Consider the following 21556-nt stretch of genomic DNA (forward strand, 5'->3'; position numbering starts at 1 on the left):
ATTTTGGATGTGGTTGTATGAAACTAGTTCCCACCTTGCTTTGGCTATTTAATAATTCAGTACCTTCCCACTATTGCCTACAAATTTATATTGAAGTGTCTTCGAAGCGTTTAGAGATTTATACATAATAATACACAATGAAGCGACCAACAATGACAGGCATTTTATTGCTCACTTTTGATGCTGCCATCTGTCATCAAAGGAGAGAATTCCACTAATGTAACTTTTGTATCAGATACGTAGATATTAAAAATATAGATTTATTACCTATGCATATGTAGGGCGTCCAATTATAAGATATGTTTATAAGATATACAATTATACACCCAGCGCAATTGCAGAGAAAAGGTTAAACACTACTTAAGGTGTCTGCTGCGGCATCGCAAAATCTCTATTTAACGGCTTCGCATGGCGTTAGAAACAGTAAAATTGAGAAACAACTAAACACGAACACAAATTTTAAAACCAAGAAGGATAGTACACCACAAAGAAAGAACGAAATATTATATCGCTATATTGTAGCCAGAAAATACCCACAGGCAAGAAAACACTAACGACGCCTAGACAGAACTGAAGAATGCCATGCGGTTTCCATTTCAATTGCTTTAGAGTGAATGCTAATGTGTTCGCCTTGACTGATAAGAAAACGCTTGCCCACTCGCTTTCCTAGCAAGAGCGGAAAAATGCAGTAACCGCAAGATTATAACGCTGTAGACGCGATGCCACTAGTGCAACCTCCTTAAGAAAGACAGAAAAAGCAGTCCTATTTCTATTATATTTTATTGAAAATGCTGCGATTCTAACACACAAACAACTCTTGAGATGAAGAGAAAGTCGTTATTAAAGGTTATTTGGTTTTGCCCATGATATAGACATATAGAAATTAACGCTGTTTCGCCTGTGGATGAAATCAACATAGGTTCACGCGAGCGCATGAATCATCTCGTAACGGGAGCACTATTGTATTGGTTCACGCTATTGGTGAACGGGCCTCTGTAGCTCATGCCCCTCGCTCTATCATTTCAAGCTAGCTTCTCGTTTATTGTAGTCAGCGTCTTGCTTCGCATCCTGCCTGGCGACTGTGCTGGGATAGGGAAGAAATAAGACCATCAGCTGAAAAAATATTGCAGCCGTGTTGAATTGTCCATAGTTTCTTTTAGGACTGCTGCAGCTGAGGCTCAAAGGGAGCACTTCAGGTGACGCTCAAAGGAAGTACCTTTGCAAGACAAACTGAACCACCTTTGCAGGCTGCAATGTTCGAAACTGGATTTGGGCCCACTGTGGAGGAGGGGCGCGCAGCGGGGTTTACGGAGCTTCTCCCAAACGCACACCCCTAGAAAAGCCGAGCGCCAGGCCGGGGGACGCTTGTACCCATTTTTACCGGTGGGTGTCCGGCGGTGGGTTTCGAACTAACCACCTCCCGCAGCCGAGACGGGCGCTCTAACCACTAGGCCACGGCTGCGGCTTAATCTCAGCATCTGATGAAGTGTACAACACAGTACTGTCAGAAAAAAACTTGCGAACTATTTGGTTTCCTGACAGCGGATTTTTTTCACTGGATATTCTGGCAAGCCGCTTTAAGCAAGGCAAGCAGTCAAGCGCCGCGGAAATTTAAGTTGTAACAGAGGCATGAACGTCCCTTAAGCACATTCTCTAAAACACTCAGTGTAGCGATTAAAGCAGCTAATGTTGTTGTTGTTTTGCAACTATATTAGTAGTCACGCCTTCCAATGAACGACTTACGTAAGGTAAGGTAGGTAATGTAAGGTAAGCTAAGGTAATGTAATGTAGGAATGAGGTTCTGCAAACGACTTGCAACCCCCGTTCGATGTACGCACCTTGGTATAAAGTTAATTTCGTCAGTTCAGTAGGATAACGCCGTTTATTAATTGGTGTTTAGGTCTTTATCACAGAATATAGGCAAATAGTGGAATCGTAAACATATTTTGGACATCCCGTTTACTACCTATCCGCGGCAGCAACAAAGAGGACACGTAAAAGAAGACAGAAAGAAGTATTACAGCTGTGTGCAGCAGCAAACCTTCGCTTACATGCCTTGTACGTTGTGTTACGCTTCGCCCATTGGTGATCTCTGAAAGCGAACTCCGAAATAAGTCACGGATCATAAACTCCGCCACGCTGCTGGCATTTATGATATAAGACCCGACGTGTGCGCTCCCCTGGTTCTTTCTGTGCGGCATTTTGTCTTCCCACTTCCATTCCGTGTCATTGCTCCTGCCTCGCCTCGCCTGTCTGCAGGATACTAGCCACCGAACACGTAATAACATACTGCCTGTAAGGCCTTCTTTATATGACTACCTTAGTTCAGTGTAAGCAACGCACCTGGAATGCTTGACCGTTCCGCGGGGCTCTGAGTACTTTTTGCCACTGCCTTCCTGTGTAGAACTGCTGCTTCGTTGCGGGCCCCCAGTCACGAACTGGCTACTTGAACAGAGTTCGACCTATAAGATGAGGTTATTTAGCTCGTTGCCGCACCAAGGCGACGTGTTTTAACTCCAGGGTGCAAAGGGAAACCAAACATCTCTAAGTGATTCAAGAAACGACTGTATTTATCAGTATGCAATGCTGTACACGCCCGAATTCCTTATCTAAATTCATTTTCTGTTTATGATAACAAGAAAAATGCGATATTGAAAAATCCTTCAATTCTAATCCTAGAGAGCACTATTATTTAGGAGTGGGCAAAAAGCAGGTAACTACTGCAATAACTGAGAAACATTATTAACAACATTATCAGCGCTTTAATTTGTTACTAGAAACAACAGAAACAGTGTTTGAAGGTGAAACTTTTGTAAATGCCCTTGCTTTATTTGCGCAAACCGGCCTCCGTATCCTTCTGGCCTGCTCTTTTTAACCATTTACTACAATTATTGAATTGCACTATGGTCCTTGATGCTCCAATTATAATTTTGTTCACTTTTTGCTCATCCTGGTTGGAACCGTTTGAGGTCTGCAGTATCATGTAAATAAACAATAAATTATATAAATAATAATGTTAATCTTGTTATTTTAAAACCAAGAACATGGATAGTACTGTGGCGGAGTAATAAGGCTTGAAAGTTTTCTTCGAAAGCAGACAAATAATACTTAGCAAACAGACAAATGAATAAATGTTACGGTACAAACTGGTTGTGCGTTAATATCAATGCGTTCGTTTTTCTTTTTCGCTTTTAGAGAATGATTTTTTTTTCACCTTCGTGGCTTAAAAATATCCAAAACTTAATGGAAAATATTTACATTTGATTTACCAGGAAATGTTGAACATGTTCAAACATCAGTTTCAGCCCGGCAGTCGTGGAGACATCATGCTTCAATCTTTCTATACACGGCAACAAACATGACATTTCTGCCAGGAGTAATAATGTTTCGTATCTCGCTCGTTCTGCGGTGATATCTGCATGTCGAATAATCTTTGAGTCTCGGCAGCAGTTGCATTTTAGGACAAAAGAGGTGAAATGATGAATCATTGTTCGAGGTAAATTGACCTTTATTTAAGTGGGCGTTAGGCGGGAACTAGACCACGTTTAATTTGCTTAATATTATCGCCTATATTTGTTTGCATTCTTTCTGTATAACTACATCAACGCCACTCCAGGTCAGCCGCGCTCACCTCCTAGGGCACAGCGAAGAACGACGACTATTTGCTTATGAAGAGAGTACCAAAAGAGTCTCGATATCGAAACTTCACACACTTCTTTTATGAACAGTTATCTGTTCAGAATACTGCGTCCCAGCGGCCCACTTTATTTGGGTCGGAAACGCTAATAACGTCCCAATGGCGGAATGAAATCTACGTCGATCATTGATCACTGCCTGGCAGCAATTTGGGGCGCCCAGCGTCGAATGATGTTCCTTGCTCAGCAATAATATCCACTGACAGCAGGAACTAGCAACGAGACGGCGCCTAATGACTCGTCTAATGGTTTCGACACGGATTCCGGAGTACTGTTTTCTGGCGCCACTCATGAAAGCCTTTTGAGATCTCCTTTTGGTACGAGAAACGCCGACTACAACGACAATTTTTTGGTTCCGGTTTCCAGGGCTTCGTTTCAGCTTTTGTTGGATTTGCTGAACTGCATTTGATAACGCTCGATCAAGGGCCGCAAAGGCTAGGTGATGAAGGCGAAGGAGTTTTCTGAAGGGCTCCGAAATTTCAACAGAAGTTGCTTATTTTCTATGATTGTTCGCACATAGTCATGCATTATAGACATGAGTAAGCTGGCCAAGATAGGAAGTGTAGAGAGAGAGAGAGAGAGAGACAGGCAAAAATATGGTCGATTTATAGGGATTAAATCAAGTGAGAATTTGATGTGCTGCCACTTTAGTTTTCACTTCTGTTTTAGTTCACACATACTCATTAGTATGTAGTCGTAAGATACCGCATTATGCGAAAGCTTAACATCTGACACTGATATAAATCGTCGCTTTAATTAAGCCGCACCAACGTGCCTGCATACGGTGTCTGAGTCGGAATACAAGGGTCCTGGTGGGTTCGATTTCCATTTAAATAGTGCTGCCCAAGTTGCCAGCTCCTGCCAACTCGGCCATGACATGTGGTCTCGTGACGTCACACAAATAAGCGGCACAGACACCAACGTCGCTGCGGCAGAAGATAGAAGACTTCGCACATCAATAAAGGGGCTAAATGGGAGAGTGAACCATGTAGTGTTAACGCATTTGAAGCTGTATTTTTGCGAACGCATCCTAATCTAAACAGCCTTTGCACTGCATGATGATGGGATCGAGGTGACGTACTTGATGTAGTTGATAAGTTGAGGTTAATGTGTAACATTGTAGTTTTGCCAGTTGGGTGACTTATTCGTTGCGGGACGGCGAAGGGAGAGGGAAGTGACGGGGCGGGATGTTGGTGGGCTGGTAAGCAAGTTGTGGGAGCAGTAAGGCGATATTGTGGCGCTAGGACATTGCCAGTATAGTTACGTATCATTCCTGGGGAGGCACTGCATGCCCAAATATTTGAGAGGAGGTTTGATGATGTGGTGCGAGATTGTGACGGGCAAGTGTGTTTGAGCTTGTCTAATGAGTTCCGCCTCTCAAGCAAGGAAGGAGAGGAGAAGACAAGAAAGAAAGAAATCAAGGTGCAATAGACGCCACCGAGTGTCGGGTCCTTCCTTTGGCTGCGGGGGCGCTGCATGGTAGACTAAACTTTCTCTATAACTTTTCATTTTTTTTTTAATTTTAAATTTCTTTTTCTTCTGTTCTAGTATTAGTTCTATTTATTTTATTTATAAATATTTCCTCTTATCCCGCCGTACATATGTGGAGAGGGGAGTCATCCTGCAGCAGACTGATTTGATAACTGCCAAGGCTAATGTACAGAATTGCAAGGTTTCGTGGGTCAGAATATACTGAACCACTTCACACCGAAGTATACACAAGAAAAATGTTTGCGCCGCAGCGCAACGCTTTCTGCCGAAGTTCTAAATTAATTCTGCCCGAAAAAGAAACGGCCTTAACGCACGTAATAAGAGCGATAGAAGCGCGTGCACCGATTTGGGTTCGTCGGCTAACGCAAACACATGACCTCAAGATATAATTGCGTAAGGCACAGTACAAGTATTAAATAAGGGTGATTACCGTTAACAGCGTTCGCTTCAATAATGACCAGCGGCCAGAGCAATTATGTAAAAATGTCGTTCTAAAAAATACACGCAAGAAGTCCTCGCACAGAAATCGATGCCATTTGTATAATTATTGTAGCCCCGTGCAGGCAGCAAAGTAGTATCATCAGTCATCGAAGTTATCGAAGAGATAATGCGAGTACTCTCCTCGCTTGCGCCAGCCCTCTGCAATCATCATAGATGGCAATGCATTTTTTGAGGGAATAGCTTACAAGGCGAAGTAATGATAGGAATAACGCTTAGTACAACTTGCGTGGGATAGTTGGTTAGATGAATCTGATGACTTCTATAGCGCTGCATTGTCCAAAACCGGTGTGGACGTCTTGTTGTAATCTCTTGTTGTACGTCATGGAGACAGAGAGACAGAGATATATTTTAATGGCAACAGGAGATGTCTGCCTGGTGGTAAGCCTAGCATGCTACTCCTGATGAGGGTTGAGGGATGAGGGTGACAGATTGTGGGAGGGGAAGGGGAAATAAATGAGAAAAAAAAAAGAGAATCGGTGTCGCACACTTTCACACGCACATAAGCACACACAGATGAGTTTTAAAGGGTATTGATCAACCCTGTGTCCTTTTTTTTTTTTGTTTTACGTCATGGAGAATGTAGCGCCAGAAGTCATTAGACAATGATAGGGGGCAGAGAACCAGCTGTGGTGCATTCGTACATATCAAGATTTCTAGGACACCTTTTAATCATTGTGAAGTAGCTGTGAGATATTGTAAGAAAATGCTAAGCCTATGTAGATGAGATTAGACTAAGCGTTCGATGTATAGTACTGTTTCGCTTCTGAAGTTTGTTCTGCGCTTACAACGAGTAATTTAGACGGCATTAGGAAACCCACCCTACGAGATTTCGAAAAAAAAAAAAAAATAAAGCAAGGAAGAAACTACAAGCCTGCCGAGCGATGATCTGTGTTTAAATGAACAAATTTTGGTGACTTGGTATAAATTCGTGACTCACAACAGCGCAGGATACCCGGACAGAAAGGGGATTAGGCACCACGGGCGCTGACTTCAAGTTGTTTATTGCAGAAATGAAGAATTTAAGCACGCCTGAAAATAAGCATAAAAATGAAAAATAGTGAATAAATAAAAAATACAACAAAGCTCAACAAGGAGTGGCATACAACGCGCCAACGGGTACTCACGAGTGCAACACAATAAAAAGTATACTCTGTGAAGAAGATGAATTCATCTTAAAGCAGCGCGAAAACACAGGACTAAAAGGAAAGGGAGACGACACAAGCGCTTGTGTCGTCTCCCCTTTCCTTTTAGTCCTGTGTTTTCGCGCTGCTTTAAGATGAATCCTATCCAACTCGCCCAGTTTTCTATATAAATAAGAAGATGAAGTCTTGAAAGGTTAGCCGAATAAAGATATGCGTTGACGTTTTCGTCTGTTGTTCAGAGCTTTTATTGTGTTGGACATGTCAGGGCAAGCTCGCGCCATGTATTCCGGGTCTTGACCTGTTTTGACTTTTTTTATTCTGTATTCTTGCTTTCGTGCTGTTAAAGGTCTTCCTCGCTGGAATAAAGAAGTTGAAGTCAGCACCAGTTGTGTCGAATTCCAGTTATCTGTCCGTGTTAGCTGCCCCGCCGCGAGTCATGAATCTGCGGATATACTGATTGTAGAGCTGTGCGATTAGTAATTTTTTTTTAACCAAATCGAATACGAATAGCGAAGCTTCTCTATCGAACTGAGTGCGAATCGAATAGTTGTAGCATCGAATCAGATACCAATCGAAGATTTGTATTAATATGCCCTGCTTTCGCAAATAATCCTGCAAAGCAGCAATAGCGTCTAACATTGAAGCGCCAGCGGCCGCGATACGGTTACGGCGCTAACTGGAGGTCTTGAAGTTATAGTTTTTAAAAGATGCAATGCTAATTAATCCCACTTCGCCGCAGCAGGAATTCAGCACGTTAACCCACGTCAAGGTATACACGTAGAAAAATTACCCTTCTTTATTGAAGTTGAAACAGAGTAAACTATAGTAATAAGGACTTTAGACAGAATAAGAATAGGAATAAGGACCTTAGAGAGAATAAACTAGAGAATAAGAACCTTAGACACGTGACGGCACGTATATGAACCATGGCCTCGGAGATCTGGCATCAAGGCGAGGTTGCTAAACTTCACTAAAACTAAGGGCCATGCATAAGCATATCAACGCCGCCATACGAATGGACCGCATAGCGGCGCGGAACCTCTCATTTCGCAAATACTGACCGCTGCCGGATAATACGAAGGACCTGTCATGAACCTGCTTTTCGAACAAGAGGGGGGAAAAAAAAGAGGAGGACACTTAACCTTCGCCTAGACGCGATAGCTCGGCTTAAGGAAAGTGCATGTACCTGATCGAAGAACCTTAAAGGGACCTACAAACGGTAGTCATTAACAGTGTCTCATTATACATATAATGGCGGGGCTTGAGTAGTACACGCGATATATTCAAGTGTGCACCCAATGTCTTCCGACGGCCGTCTATGGCCGCGGCGCGGCTTTTCAGCGGGACGAGTTGTACACGTTGTCGTGCAATATTACGTCAACCGTGTTAACACGAAAGCGTTATGGAGTTCATGGCGCATGAATGCCGGCTGTGTCCATAAAAAATCGTGATTTAAGATTGTTAAAATGATTGGTTTGGTTTGTGGGGTTTAACGTCCCAAAGCGACTCAGTCTATGGGAGACGCTGTAGTGGAGGACTCCGGAAATTTCGACCACCTGGGATTCTTTAACGTGCACTGACATCGTATAGCACACAGGCACCTTGCTTTTCGCCTCCATCGAAAAGCAGCCGCCGGGGCCGGGATTCGATCCTGCATCCTTGGGAACAGTAGTCGAGCGCCGTAACCACTGCGCCGGTTTGGTTCATATTTTTTGCTTAAAATCCGCAGTTTGATTCGCTCGAATAATTGAATGCAGGGATGTTCGATTTTCTATCCCAAATGAAGGAATAATTCGCGCACCTATAATTGATTAGTATGTAGCAATTATGAAATATACGAAAAAATAATTTGTAAACGCTCATCGGCTCACATGTAATGCTCGTACCTTGGATTCCGTCTTCTTTTCAGCCGTCTGCTGTCTCACACGTAGCTTTCTCGCGAACGCTTACAAGGCCTTACAAAGCCTCCCTAGTTGTCGAGCACCGCCATCACGCAAAGACACACCATCAAATGCAGATGGATCTGGTACAATGTCAGACAACGTAGGTGCTAGTGCCAGCGACAGGACATAAGGAGCGTTCACATTCAGCGAGACGCACACAATTGCTGTGTACACCGGGCTAGTTTCTTTACAAATCACCAATCACTACTCACTAATCAGTCACATTATAACCAGCCCCAATCGATCAACCAGCACTACATATATCATATATAAACTCAGTACAAGGTGCAAATCATTTTTCCTACATCTCTTTCGACTCGACCTTGAAGTGAACGTGCAGTTTGACGATGATGCACTAGACCGCAGCGGCGCCATCTAACCTTGGCAAATACGTATGTCTGTAGTTCCGCTGGCTGCTGCATCGCGTGATGGCGCCACTCAAATGTTTAGGCCGGCAAGAATTTTACTCGTCCTTGAAAGCTCCCTCTTAAGCCAGGGTATGACGATGACAATTCGGCTCAACGAGCTCAGTACGCTTCGCATAAAAAATAAAAAAAAGATGCGCAAACTCTCATTCACAAAATTTGTCCAGAATTTTTTCGTATGAGGTATGCGTCATTACTTAGAGTGAGCAGTCCGTGGCGGATAAGACTCTAAAGTAGGTGCTTTACGTACGCCCGCCTACCTTTCCAACGGGAAGCGCTCAACGGCTCTTCGCGAGTTTGGAGTTTACTCTATGTAATCTGCCCCAGCTTCATAAACAAACCTCGCTAGATGCTACTGCCCATGCGATATAGGTGTATGCGTACTCCGAGCAGTGTACCTGGGCCCTAATATATATAGCCTTGAAGTCATGCTTTCGTAGCGCACCGGGAAATCGCATCATCTGGACGAGGAACGCCCACAAAGAATTACGCATGTGCAACTAGTGGGCGGAACGTTGCGCAGCAGCGGAGTAAGTGTGCGGAACAATGGTTGGAACATCGTACAGAGCCCCGTACCTCGGCTCGGTATGCCGGCAGATGAAACAAAGTTCATTACTAGCTACCTGGTGTAGCGTTGCGTTGCCGGAACTTTCTGAGGCAATTAGCGGTCCAGAGTAGTGTTTACGCTGAAAACTTGCGCATTAACGAGAACATTGCGCAAATGGACAGGAAGCATTGCTGGAAGCACAAGTTTTTGATTACATTTGCCGTTCCAGTGGTGTTTATACGAAAAGTTTAGTCGAACGCGTAGTGCTGCTCAAGTTGCAGCTTTTAATTATTCACTTCAGCACCATCGCAGGTATACAAGAGTGTTACCCTGAGAGTCTAGGCACCTGCTTATGCCGTTTATGAACGCTACAAGTAAATAATTGCCTGCATAAGTAAGAAATGTGCCATAGTTATATATGATAAGATTATGGCAGGTCGTCTGAATGCTTGTAACAAGTGGCAGCTCCCTAAAAAGTTGCACCAGTGCATTGACCTGGCAGAGCTCGAACAAATCGAGAAATTGACATTTTCAGACGCTGAATATATTTTTTTAAAGAATACTTTAATCACAGTATGGTGTACAAATAACGTAGAGCTGTACCGTCTTCATAAAATTCATTTATTTAAAGGAACACGATGTTTCCCATGTTAGCTAAAAGACAATTAGGTTCTGAAATTCTTATACTTCGGTATGTAAGAGATTGATATTGTTTTCAAATAAAGTGTTGTTAATTGCCATCTATTTCTTTTTGTTACCAGTTTGTGTGGACGCGCTGAAGGAATCAGTCCCGCCATTCCGTGCTGTTTTCTGTGACCAAGGTCAGATTAGCTATCCTTTAGATCCTCCTTTCTTCATGGTTCTTGAAGCTCGTCTTCTTAAGCCTATATTTCCACTAATTTTCTGACCGGAACGGTGCAAAACAAAGTTCGACACTCCACTATATATAGTTAGGGCTTTCCCTGTCACCCTTGCACCGCTTTTGCAGATCACCATTATCACTGCTGGACTGGTATTTTGTGCCATTGCGATCCCCCCCGAAAAGTTTTACCCCCTCCAAGCCGTTTCCACCTTCAGCTGCAGCCTTGACATATGCCGTGATGCGCATATGGTACAACGTCAACCACTGTTCCGTAACCTTTCCTGGTGGAGGGCACAGCTTCTTCGCATTGTGGATACAACCCAAATCACCGCAATGTAGTACCAATTAGCACGCTAACGGCCTAATAGGTTAGGCTATAACCTGAAGCTATAGCTTTTTTCGTTGTTACAAATAAATTGCCTTGATGGGAAAAAAATATTGTGAGCATTTCATGGTTAAAAGCTAAATGATTGCAGACTATACAAGAAAACAGCCTCGCATCAGAAAAGCATAGAGAGCATTAGCGTGGCCTGCTTAGGAAGGCATCACAAGCATGCAGAGCTCAAGAGCCCTATATGTACTTTCTAGTCAAACATCTTTCAGCAGTAGAGTGAGTACAGTATTAATGCCCGTTACCGATACAAAGTATAGCATATAGAAATATCCAGCTGTGATTCTTTGGCTTTGCTGACAGTAGACTTCCTTTATATGTGCCACAAAGATTCCCTCCCTCCTTGTTGTGCCTATACCCTTGTCTGCTCGATGGCTCCCCTCAAGGTGCATTCAGCGTGGCTGAGGTACACTTTAACAATAAAAGAATTCCTCAGCTTGCTTCATTCCTGACGTCCGAATCCTAACTGTGACTCTGGCTAGAAACACCATCATGCATAAACCGACCGTCCAAAAAAGTCTTCTAGTATGCTTTCTTACATGTCTTTATACCGCTGTAAGTGCAAAGAACCTCCATGCGTGCGCCGACTATAGCCCAAAAATAGGTGCGAGGTGCTCTTTCCTTCCTGACGTACCTACGTGTCCTGTCCGCACTTCTATATGCTCGCATATACACACCAGCTTGCACAAGAAGCCGTGCCAATCGTCTCTTGCTGCATTGAAAAAATTGCACCAGTCCTTCTTCGTCGTCATTTTCTTTTAAAGCATTCCTCGGCGCTTACGTCAGAGCTGGCGGAGTGAAACGCGCTCGCAAAGTGGACCACGTATGCCTGGCTTCTTGCGAGCATGGTAACGCCGCTTTCGCTTCGCTCTCAGTGTTGTCAGAAGAAAAGCTTACTTGTGCGTGCGTGGGCCACACGGCGCGGAACACGAGGGATCCTTTTAGAAGGGGTTTCGGGTAGAACTCTACCTGCGACACGGTGGAAGCATGCATAGTTTATGCAATGGGTTGTCTGCGCCTGAGGGACTTCGCGAGGATTCGTCCGAGCGTGGCTATCTTTGCCTTTTCTACTGGAACACTTGCGTGCAAGTTTAGCGGTCTGGATGGTTGCTTGGTCGATATCTCGGTCAGTACCGTGCTTTTGAGATAGGAAGAAAGGAAGAAATGCAGCGGACTCCTTATTTCGTGGTGGCTGCGACTACCGTATTCGGCCGGTTTTATGACGCGTCAGAGGAACGCATAGAGAGCATTAGCGGGGTCTGCTCAGGAAAGTCTCAGAGTGTTTGGGATGTTATATGGATTCAGACGCTTTACTGAGGGCCTAGATTGTTTTTTTTCTCTGATGTTCATATTCGAATACGCTAAGAGAGATGCTGCATGGGGTGGACAGAAGTCTCTTCCATATATTTAGCAAGTAGCCAAACTCTCCGCTGTTGCCCGCGTTAAAGTCTCTTGCACCTCGTCTCTTTGTATATGTTTTTATTTTAAAGCGAAAACTCATTCTTGTGGGTGCATGAGTCAAAATACTTATCCATAACTCCCTCCTAACACCGTCTCAATCCAACTGGAAAATCTCTTGCACTCCTTCTCCCCTCTCGAGAATCGTCGGAATATTGTGCCATGCCATCCGCGTGAGCGCAATGTTATCTTGTGGTAAGTCCTTGAAATACCCTGCCAAGCTACAGCATGTACTCCCTAATTACCCCTTTTTCAATCCAAAACGCTCGATACTCCAACCAAATTTGAAGACAAGAATAAACCCTTGCTAGGTACACAAGAATTCCGTTAAAGTTCGCTACTGAAGAAGTAGGCGCGGTAGTTGCTCAGTGCCAGGCGCAGTGCAAGGAAGCACACCGAAGAACGTTCAAGCGCCACTTCCGTGCGGCGCAGTGGGACGTATAACTGAGCACAACTGTGCAGAGGTTAACCAGAAGAGAACGAATCCGGTCGGGCTGGAGTGAGCTCAGGCGCAAGTGGCTGGCTAATTGGTCAGGTGGGACTCCGCAGTGCATGAGCAGCGCCTCGCTAATGAATCCCCTAATGATCCTCGCCGGCTGCTTTACTCGTTTGCGTCTTTCGTCGCTCGCAGCAGTCCGCACGTGGTCCCACGCTGATGCGCAGCCGCAGTTTATGGATAGTGCAGCCCCAACGGTTTCGCTCTCTTGTTCATCCCTGCCTGCATCTTCGATCAGTCGAGTTTGAAGCTCTCCGTGTCTAGTGCGCGCACGGTTGTGCAGTTAATTAGCCGTAGCTATTTACTGCACTCCTTCTTTTCACGGAAGCCAACGGATGCTTTTTGATTCCTAATGGGTCTTTACAGTCGTACTAGCGTTTACTGAAAGAGAGCAGCTTGCTGCCTACTTGAAAGTGAAGAATTACAAACCATAACATTGTTTTGCAGCTAATGCACTCAAACAGCCGACTGACTGAATTAATTCCACGTGCTACGCGTGCTGCCAATACCTATTATCAATGACAAAAATTAGGATAAATTAGCTTCAACACAGGTATTGTCGTAGCTTGTGATCATTTTCATTATATGCATTATAATACATTTGTATTACAGAATATATTAGGGCATGTGTTATATTCCGTGTGCTAGCCCGCGCACGTGTGAATATATCGTAATGGCATTCAACGCAGTCGACTTGTATTCAGAAAAGTGAAAATCTACGAACAGCAAGTCGGGCATACGATGCGACCATTTTCCACATGTTTAGGAATTGTAAAGAAAACGAAGCAAGGCTTTTCATCTGCAAGCTTTGCATTAGCGCTTTCTTTAAGTTTCATTATGTAACTGTAAATACTCAAAGGGCCCTGAGGTCGTTCAAATCAGTACTAGTAGGTGGTGCCGCAACAAATAGAATGCAAGCTTCTGGTCATTCTCCGAAGATGATTGCCTAGCCAGGGGCAGCGAAGCACTGACTATCCACTCTCTAAGTGAAAATTTGATTGACCTGGTGGAGTTTACCATTTCTTTCAGAAGAGAGAGGAGGTCAAAGAGGTAAATATGCAAATTATGGTCTCAGTTTATAAACTCTGTGTAGCATATTTTCTTTAGCCTTTATCATCGTAACTGTGGGTAGACTTTATTTCTGTGCAGGTTTCTGATACCTGTTCGGTCAATGGACGCATTCATTGCCGAGAAAGTAGTTTTTAAGGTTTGAATATTATTTCCCAGTCACCCGAGTTCAGCTTGTGACGTCAAGGGGCATAGTGGTTTTCGTGGTCACCTTTAGGTTGTGAACGGTGGTGTAGCCTTGCCTCTGAAAACCTTATTGACGCGAGGTGGCGGCGTTACCTGTATTACATTGTACGGCCTTTTCAGCTGCATAAAAGTTAATGTAAGTCAAATCCACCAGTTTGTTGGACTTTGTCATCAGGCGTGAGCTCCGTGTTCTACCTGCGAATGTTTCCTTCGTATTTGTTCTTGGAAACACTTATTCCTCCTGCTACTCGTCTGATGATGAAGGAGCGCCTAAAATATCTCAAATTATTTCTAGAAAAAGTTTAGTGAATGCACAAATAAATAAAACACGAGAACCGCATCCCGGCAAGCGCTGAAGTAGGGCCTGAACATGGAAAGGAAAAGACGAGATGACATGTATTCTTCCATCGTGCTTTTCCCGATTCCTTCATTTTTTTTTTCGCTATCCACATTGAGTGTGACGGTAGGCTGGACGCTGGCAAGCAGTGTGAATTCCTTGCGGTGGCATGGAATACGAGGATGGCAGGTTCCAAAAAGAAAAAAAAAAACGGATGAATAGGATCGCTATACGCCTCTGTGCCATATACCGTCATTCTGACAGCCTCATACAATTCAGCAAAGGCAAGCAGGACTTGGTGTCACCGGTTCTGACGGGCAGCGATCACTGTGAACCCAATGGTGAGACCGAGCCAGTACTGATTTGACGGTGGCCACTTTTTGTAGGATGCTGAATGCTTTTAACTTGCCCTGTATCTCTTTATACACCCCTTGGACGACTTGTTCGCCATTTCTCTCGGCATGGACTCGTGATACCATTTGAGCGAGTGAAAACATTGGCAAGGGTGCAATTCTCGTCCGACTTTCCAAAGCGCTCAGCTGTACATTTCGATAGTCATTCAGATGAACCTATTGGAATCGCGGTGTCTGTTCCAAAAGCCCGGGACATTGCGTTGCGTGTTTGAGAACTCAGCTCGTGAGGCTTTCTTAAAAACGACGAAATCCTTTATCACTCCCTACATTATGACTTCCCCTTGAGGCACATCGTTTCTCACCCCTTTCTTGCACCCTTTCTCAGTGCTTACTGTGGGTTGTAAGGTACGTTTCTCGCTCACCGCTCCGAATATGATGCACTCGTTGTAGTTTTTGACATTTTTTCAGTTATTTATAACGAGGCGCTATCGATTCCATGGTGCCACAGATGGCGTTGCAATATCGCACGCTCATTGACAGGTAGTCAATACCTTTGGCAGTTTCACCCTGAAAGATGTACGTTAACGTGAGAACGTTAACTACACCCCTCCTGCGGTATTTATCCAATAAAGTAACGTGCTTGAAATCACAACGTGTTAAGAAAAATTGAAGCCCCAGAGTGGCGCTTGAAGTCGCGTTAGCTCACCTGGTAAACGTTTTTCTGTGCTCAGTCTAACAAACAAACAAGAATTTAAGTAGGAATATCATCTTTTACCCAGCTTTGGGGATTTTAGGCGTAGTTGCATGCATTGTTGTATGAAAATATTACTCCATGCCCGTGGTATCTGCTAGTGGAGATAAGTCTAAATATTTAGGATATACCAGTGGGCATTCGCATATGCTGTTCTCCCTCACTTCGTGTTCACCTGCATTGAACTCATCATACTTACCACAAATAAGCACGGTATTTTGACCACAACAGAATTCGTTCCAAGAAAGACACTAAAAAGCGCAGACATGGACGAGACATTCGGGGCAAAGCGCAGGCTTGCATGCAGTTGAACTTGTGATTCCGTAGACTTGGTTAGCAACTTTGCGCGTGTTCACTGGCACAGTAACTTAAAACAGATTCAGTTTCTAATCCCCAATTAGCGAGTTTGTGCAACGATGCCTTGCAGCACACTCTTCACATTGTACACGATTACCGATTCTAGTAAAGCACGCTGGCTTTGTTCGAGCTGTTTACTTTCCATATATAACATAGGTCGGTTGGACTTCTTTTCGTAGAAGAACGTTACAAATTAATGAACAACTAGTACCTTAGCTTAAAAGAAAAACTGGGCACCATGAACTAAAATAGTGATGGAAAATATACATTAATGTGAAACTAACCTGATGCTGAGTATTTGATCATAATTCTCATTTAGGAGCATCATTCCTAGAAAACAAAATGACGAGGTGATGACTAGGTAAAAAATAGCAGTGCTGTATTAGGGGTCAAGGGCGCGATTTCAAAGCCTCAACCAGTTGTCAGGATATTTTTTTTTTATCTTTACTTGACTCGATAATGGATGTCGGGAAATATCTGCCCGAGGCACGCGAGAGCTTTTCCGAGAAGATTATTGATGCTCCGGGTACGTGTTCAACAAAGAAGGTAAATGGTGTGTTTTTATTGCCCCATGATATAGCAAAGGCTTTAAGCTCACCCCACAAAATGAGTCCGCAGATTTCACTTCACACAGCGTGCAGGAGCTAAAGTACACAGAACTTAACAAGCACGGTGCATGACCCTCTTTCCCAGGAGCAAACACTATGACCACTGCATGAGCAGTAAAAGGTCAGCAAATGAAATTGCGTGGATGGGTATGAGTAATATACCCAGAGTACATCACGTGACTCGACAGATTCGCGCTCGCACTTTGTTTGCTGACTTTATCACCCACGTCGCAGTTGCTAAGTAGGATGCTGAGGTATACTGTCTTTGCCACGGCCTCAGTTTTGACGCCAGAAGCCTGTAATGCACTGCGACGTGTGCTTATTAGATAATGTTTTATTTATTTATTTTTGATTACCGTCTGGAAGTATATACATATGCATTTCAATGGGGAGGGGGCAAGCATTTATATCAATAAGAAGGAACAATGAGAAGAGTAAGCGAAGTAACATATTTATGCTGCTAAGAACATAGTCAAACAAACAGAAAGCTCACACACAACTAATGAACGCAAGCAATTAGAGGTAATATGCTGCAAAAACGAAATCAAACAAAAACAGAAATACCAAATAACTCAGAAACGCAAAGAAAAACAGCGGTACGCACTATAATGATACGTTAGTTATCGCAGTAAGGTAGAAAGTTGGGCGAGTTGGTAAATAGACATGACTGAAAAAAAAAAAAAAATGGACTGCGCAAAAAAGACGCCTACACACGCCAAGACCAGGAGCAGTCCTGTTTTTTACATGTGTAGCCGTCTTTTTTAGAGCAGTGCATTTTTTCAATCATGTTAGTTATCACGTTTGTTAAATGTACAGTGTCTTTCATCGATGCACAGGTTGAAGGCAGGTTATTCCAGTCTTTACCTGTCTGAATATGGTTTGGTTTGTAGGGCTTAACGTACCATAGCAACCCAGGCTGTGAGAGACGCCGCAGTAGAGGTCACCAGAAATTTGGACTATGTAGGGTTCTTTAACGCGCACTGACATCGCACTGCACGCGGACGCCACTTCATTTTGTTTCCATCGAAACGCAGCCGCCGACGGTCGGGTCGGAACCCAGGTACTTCGGTACAGTAGTCTGGCGTCTTAACCACTGCGCCACCGCGGCGGAGCACATGTCTGACTGAAGATTGAGTGTAATCCTGTTGGTGGTTGGCAGTTTAGTATGCTGGCTTTATGCATGTGACTGCAGCGAGAGGAAGTGAACAGAGCTGTCTGTTCCAGTTAGTCCAAAAAGCAGGTTTATGGTAATTTATTTTATTAGATAAACGTAGACGATTTCCCGTGTCCGGGTGGGCGTTTGGCTCAGCTACGTCGGGATTTACCGGTCAGGGTGTACCGAAACCACATGAATTATAACAGCAGTGCCCTGTGTAGAGGAATCCGAGTAAGTGAGCAAGTGAAGAGTGCGGTGTGATGTGCATTAAGTCGATCAGCCAGTACGCTGTAGACCCGGATCGTAACACTCACTTTCAAAGGGACAACACGGGGTTGTTGGTATCTATCCACGATTGGCCTGCGCATTTCAGCACGCACCTTATTATTTCTAGTATTAAATAGTGCTCCGAAACTTCTGGTATGGGACTATAGTGATAGGCGAGATCTTAGTAGGGAAACGGTGCCCAAAGTACTTTTTATATCTATATTTATAGGGTTTTGTTCTCAGCGAGTAAGCGGTTCACACATCGTAAAAACGTTTGCAGCAGCTGAGGGCAAGCATTCAGAAGTATGAGTGTTTTTGCCGGGGTCCAACAGTTGCAGGTGCTCTGACGTCGCATACGGCAAAAGAAGGCGACACGCATTGACACCGCTTCGCCGACTAAAGCCAGTAAGGCAGGGAGATTTTGAAAGCGGTTGTGTTTCCAAAGTTTCGTTTTGCATAAAAAAGAAAGTTGTGAAAAAGAGCACTCAGTTCACGTCCAAAGTATTTAGCATGCCCGAGACGCCTCGCCGTTTTTCGTTTTCTTCCTTCTTGCATGGAGTCTGTGGAACGCACCTTGCATGGGAATGCCGATAGCAACAGCTTAGACTCCGAAGCTGATATTGGATTGTGGGCTGGTCGAGGTATTGAGGAATACTGGGAAAAAAGCGGGTGGGAATATATAGCGCAATAAAATGAGAAATCGATCGAAAAGCTGCATTTCTCGGCTGCATATCTGTCATATCGTAGTCGCAGAAACGGCCCCCCCAAGTTGAGATCAGGAACGTCGCTTCGGAGATCGATGGTCGAAAGAATGATGAGCTACTATAGAAGAAGAAAGAGTGCCCCGTGACGAGTGGGTTTTATACTCTGTTTTGCATATCAAATTTATCGGCGCTGTACTGAAATGAAAAAAAATTTCGGAATAGAAAAAGCATAATTTTGTTTCCTTTGGGCAAAGCATCCCATAGGCCATGTGTCGGATCAATGTCACCCGTTGCATTTGGGGCCGAAAATAATAAAAGAAAAGAACGAGAAAAATGATTTTACTCATTCTCAAAAATTATGCAGCCATCAAATCACAAGCATAAATACATAAAAGCACAGCAAGGCTGTTTCGTGTTCTAGTTGATAGAGTTGCCTTGCTTCGGCGAAGCATGAAGCGCAAAAAAGATGGGTGTGAGAGAGGAGCAGGACAAAGCGCTTCCCCCCCCCCCCTCTCTCTCTCTCTCTCTCTCTCTCTCTCTCTCTCTCTCTCTCTCGACCCTGGCTTTTTTGCGCTTCAGGCTTCGCCAAAATGAGTGACATAAAAGTCACTCACCTTTTTTGGTATTCCAGACCGACAGGCAAAGAAAGGTAGAATAACTAAAATAACAAACGTAGCAGCCCCAAAACCCCTGTATCTCCCTTTTATCCTTCACCTTTAATTCCACTCACCCCCTTCCCCCAGTGCAAGGGAACAAACCGGATTCTTCTTCCGGTTAACCTCCTTACCTTTCCCCCTTCTACTCCTTCTCCTTCTCCCAAAAAGGGTCCTGTGTTCAATTTACGAGATACGTTGATTTGTAGGCATGCACTGAAATCCTTGCCGAAAGGCTGTTTTGCGCGAACGAGTCTACAATAACAAAGAATAATAATAATAATAATTGGTTCACAGGAAGGGAAAGGCGCAGTAACTGTCACACTTGCTCTGTGGACACCCGAACCGCGCCGTAAGGCAAGGGAGGAAGGTGGGAGTGAAAGTGGAAAGAGAGAAAGGGGAGCCGTAGTGGAGGGCTACGGAGTAATTTCGACCACCTGGGGATCTTTAACGTGCGCTGACATCGCACAGCACACGGACGCCACTTCGTTTCGCCTCCATCGAAACGCAGCCGCCGTGGTCGGGTTCGAACCCGGCGGCTGCGTTTCGATGGAGGCGAAACGAAGTGGCGTAATGCGCTATTGACTTTCGTGCATCTTTTAGTATGCTCGAAAGTCGCGTCTGGTTTCAGCTCGTCTCCTGAAGAGGTGGCCTGAGGGCGTGCGCCTGATTTGTGAGTGCGTGTAATTAATGGTGCCCAAGTCGAACCAATGGAGGAGGTTGCCCTCGCAAGCAGACATCGTATCGCCTGAGGTCTTTAAGCAAAGTCTTTTGAAAGCGACTGAACGGAGTGAATGCTCCTGATCCCCAAATAACAGAAAGTAGTAACTTCGGCAGGTGTATGTTACGCGAGTATCTAAGAGCTGAAGTCGATACCCGACTGCTGGCTACGCTGCCTGTAACGTGGTAAAACCGGAAGGAGAGCATTGGTTTGGCGTTTTCTTCGCGATTCTATTTTGACCGCATAGGGAATCCGGCTTTAGCAAGTATGTAAATTGGAGATATGTCGGAGGAACGGTGAAAGACTTACCGCTACTCTCTTACAGTCAAGAGCTGCGACCTCTGCATATCGTGTGTGAGCTTCAACTACCTCATTACAGCGAGGCAGTGTTGTTTTGCACTCTTTTAGCACCTAGCGGCTGATGCCTGCAGCTGTAAGTTTGTAAATAGACTTGAAGCATTTCGCAGCCGTTCCTGCTCCATGGAGTTCCTTATGTTTGCTGCAGAATTAAGACAGAAGACTGCTTGTTAATAAAAAAATACCACTGGAACTGGGAAGTTTCAGGAGACGTCGTGATGGTCTGGTGGCCACCCTCGAAAAATATGATGTGCTCCCTGCAATCACGTCCGATCACTTTGGAGAAACCAGTTTCAAGAGGTGCCAGATTGACCAGATGACGTCTGCTGCACGACAGATGGTGGTCCAAGTGGTCACAAGTCGCGGATATTTTATCCCTCCAAAAAGATGTAATTTCAGTCTATTTTTCCCACGTTTCTCTCTTTTCCAAGTAACCACTTTTCCCCATGAGTGAATCAGCTCCTTTTTCTCCGCATTACAAATCTCGACAAAGGTCATTTCCTTAATTTTTCAACGTAAGCTGGAGAGTCAGTTTGTTGTGCACTTCACGCTGCCCCTTAATTAGTTCACTTCAAACGTTGTCAAAGTTGTCTTCCAAGCTACAACCTGTCATATGCATTTCAACACGTTTTATCCCTTACTTCTTTTCGCATCATTCGCGTCACACCTCCCTTCTATAGGCTACTTGGCTTAGACACACGTTTCGCGTAACGCAAAAGCATTAAAATCCTCGCTCTCTAGAACAACTGGCGTTGTTAGTGCCGGCGTTGGGAGCAAAAAATATCACGAGCTTTCCTTTGGCAAATGACATAGCCGGGAACTGACTGACGGGTTGCGTGACTTCACAACAAATCAGATGGCTGAGATGGCAGGAGCTACCAACTCGGGTAGCTCTTTTGAGGTGAGAGTGTGAGATGGAAATTTAAAACTCCAGGACCCTTGGATCCTAAGGACACGCTACGCCTAAACCACGCAGGCACCCTCGCTCAGCTTCGATAAAGCGGTGCTTTATATCTAAGTTAGGTGGCCTTTCAGACAACGAGGTAGCCCAAGACGGCGTGCTAGTGACTACGTGCAAAATAACAGA

The 21556-nt window shown here is 44.4% G+C and overlaps 1 protein-coding gene across 1 annotated transcript in view; it reads left to right on the forward strand.

Annotated features, from left to right (window-relative positions):
- Nucleotides 1-16462: 16462 nt before the first annotated feature.
- The window catches only part of LOC146190617 (cell adhesion molecule Dscam1-like), an 86956-nt gene continuing 81862 nt past the window's right edge, over nt 16463-21556 (forward strand). The window contains exon 1 of the mRNA XM_084600208.1: nt 16463-16529. Within this exon, the coding sequence (XP_084456334.1) occupies nt 16463-16529 (67 nt within the window). The remainder of the gene's footprint in view (nt 16530-21556) is intronic.

Source organism: Amblyomma maculatum, chromosome 4 (genome assembly GCF_055883805.1).
Source record: "Amblyomma maculatum isolate TAMU_Amacu chromosome 4, ASM5588380v1, whole genome shotgun sequence".
NCBI classification, from domain to species: Eukaryota; Metazoa; Arthropoda; class Arachnida; order Ixodida; family Ixodidae; genus Amblyomma; species Amblyomma maculatum.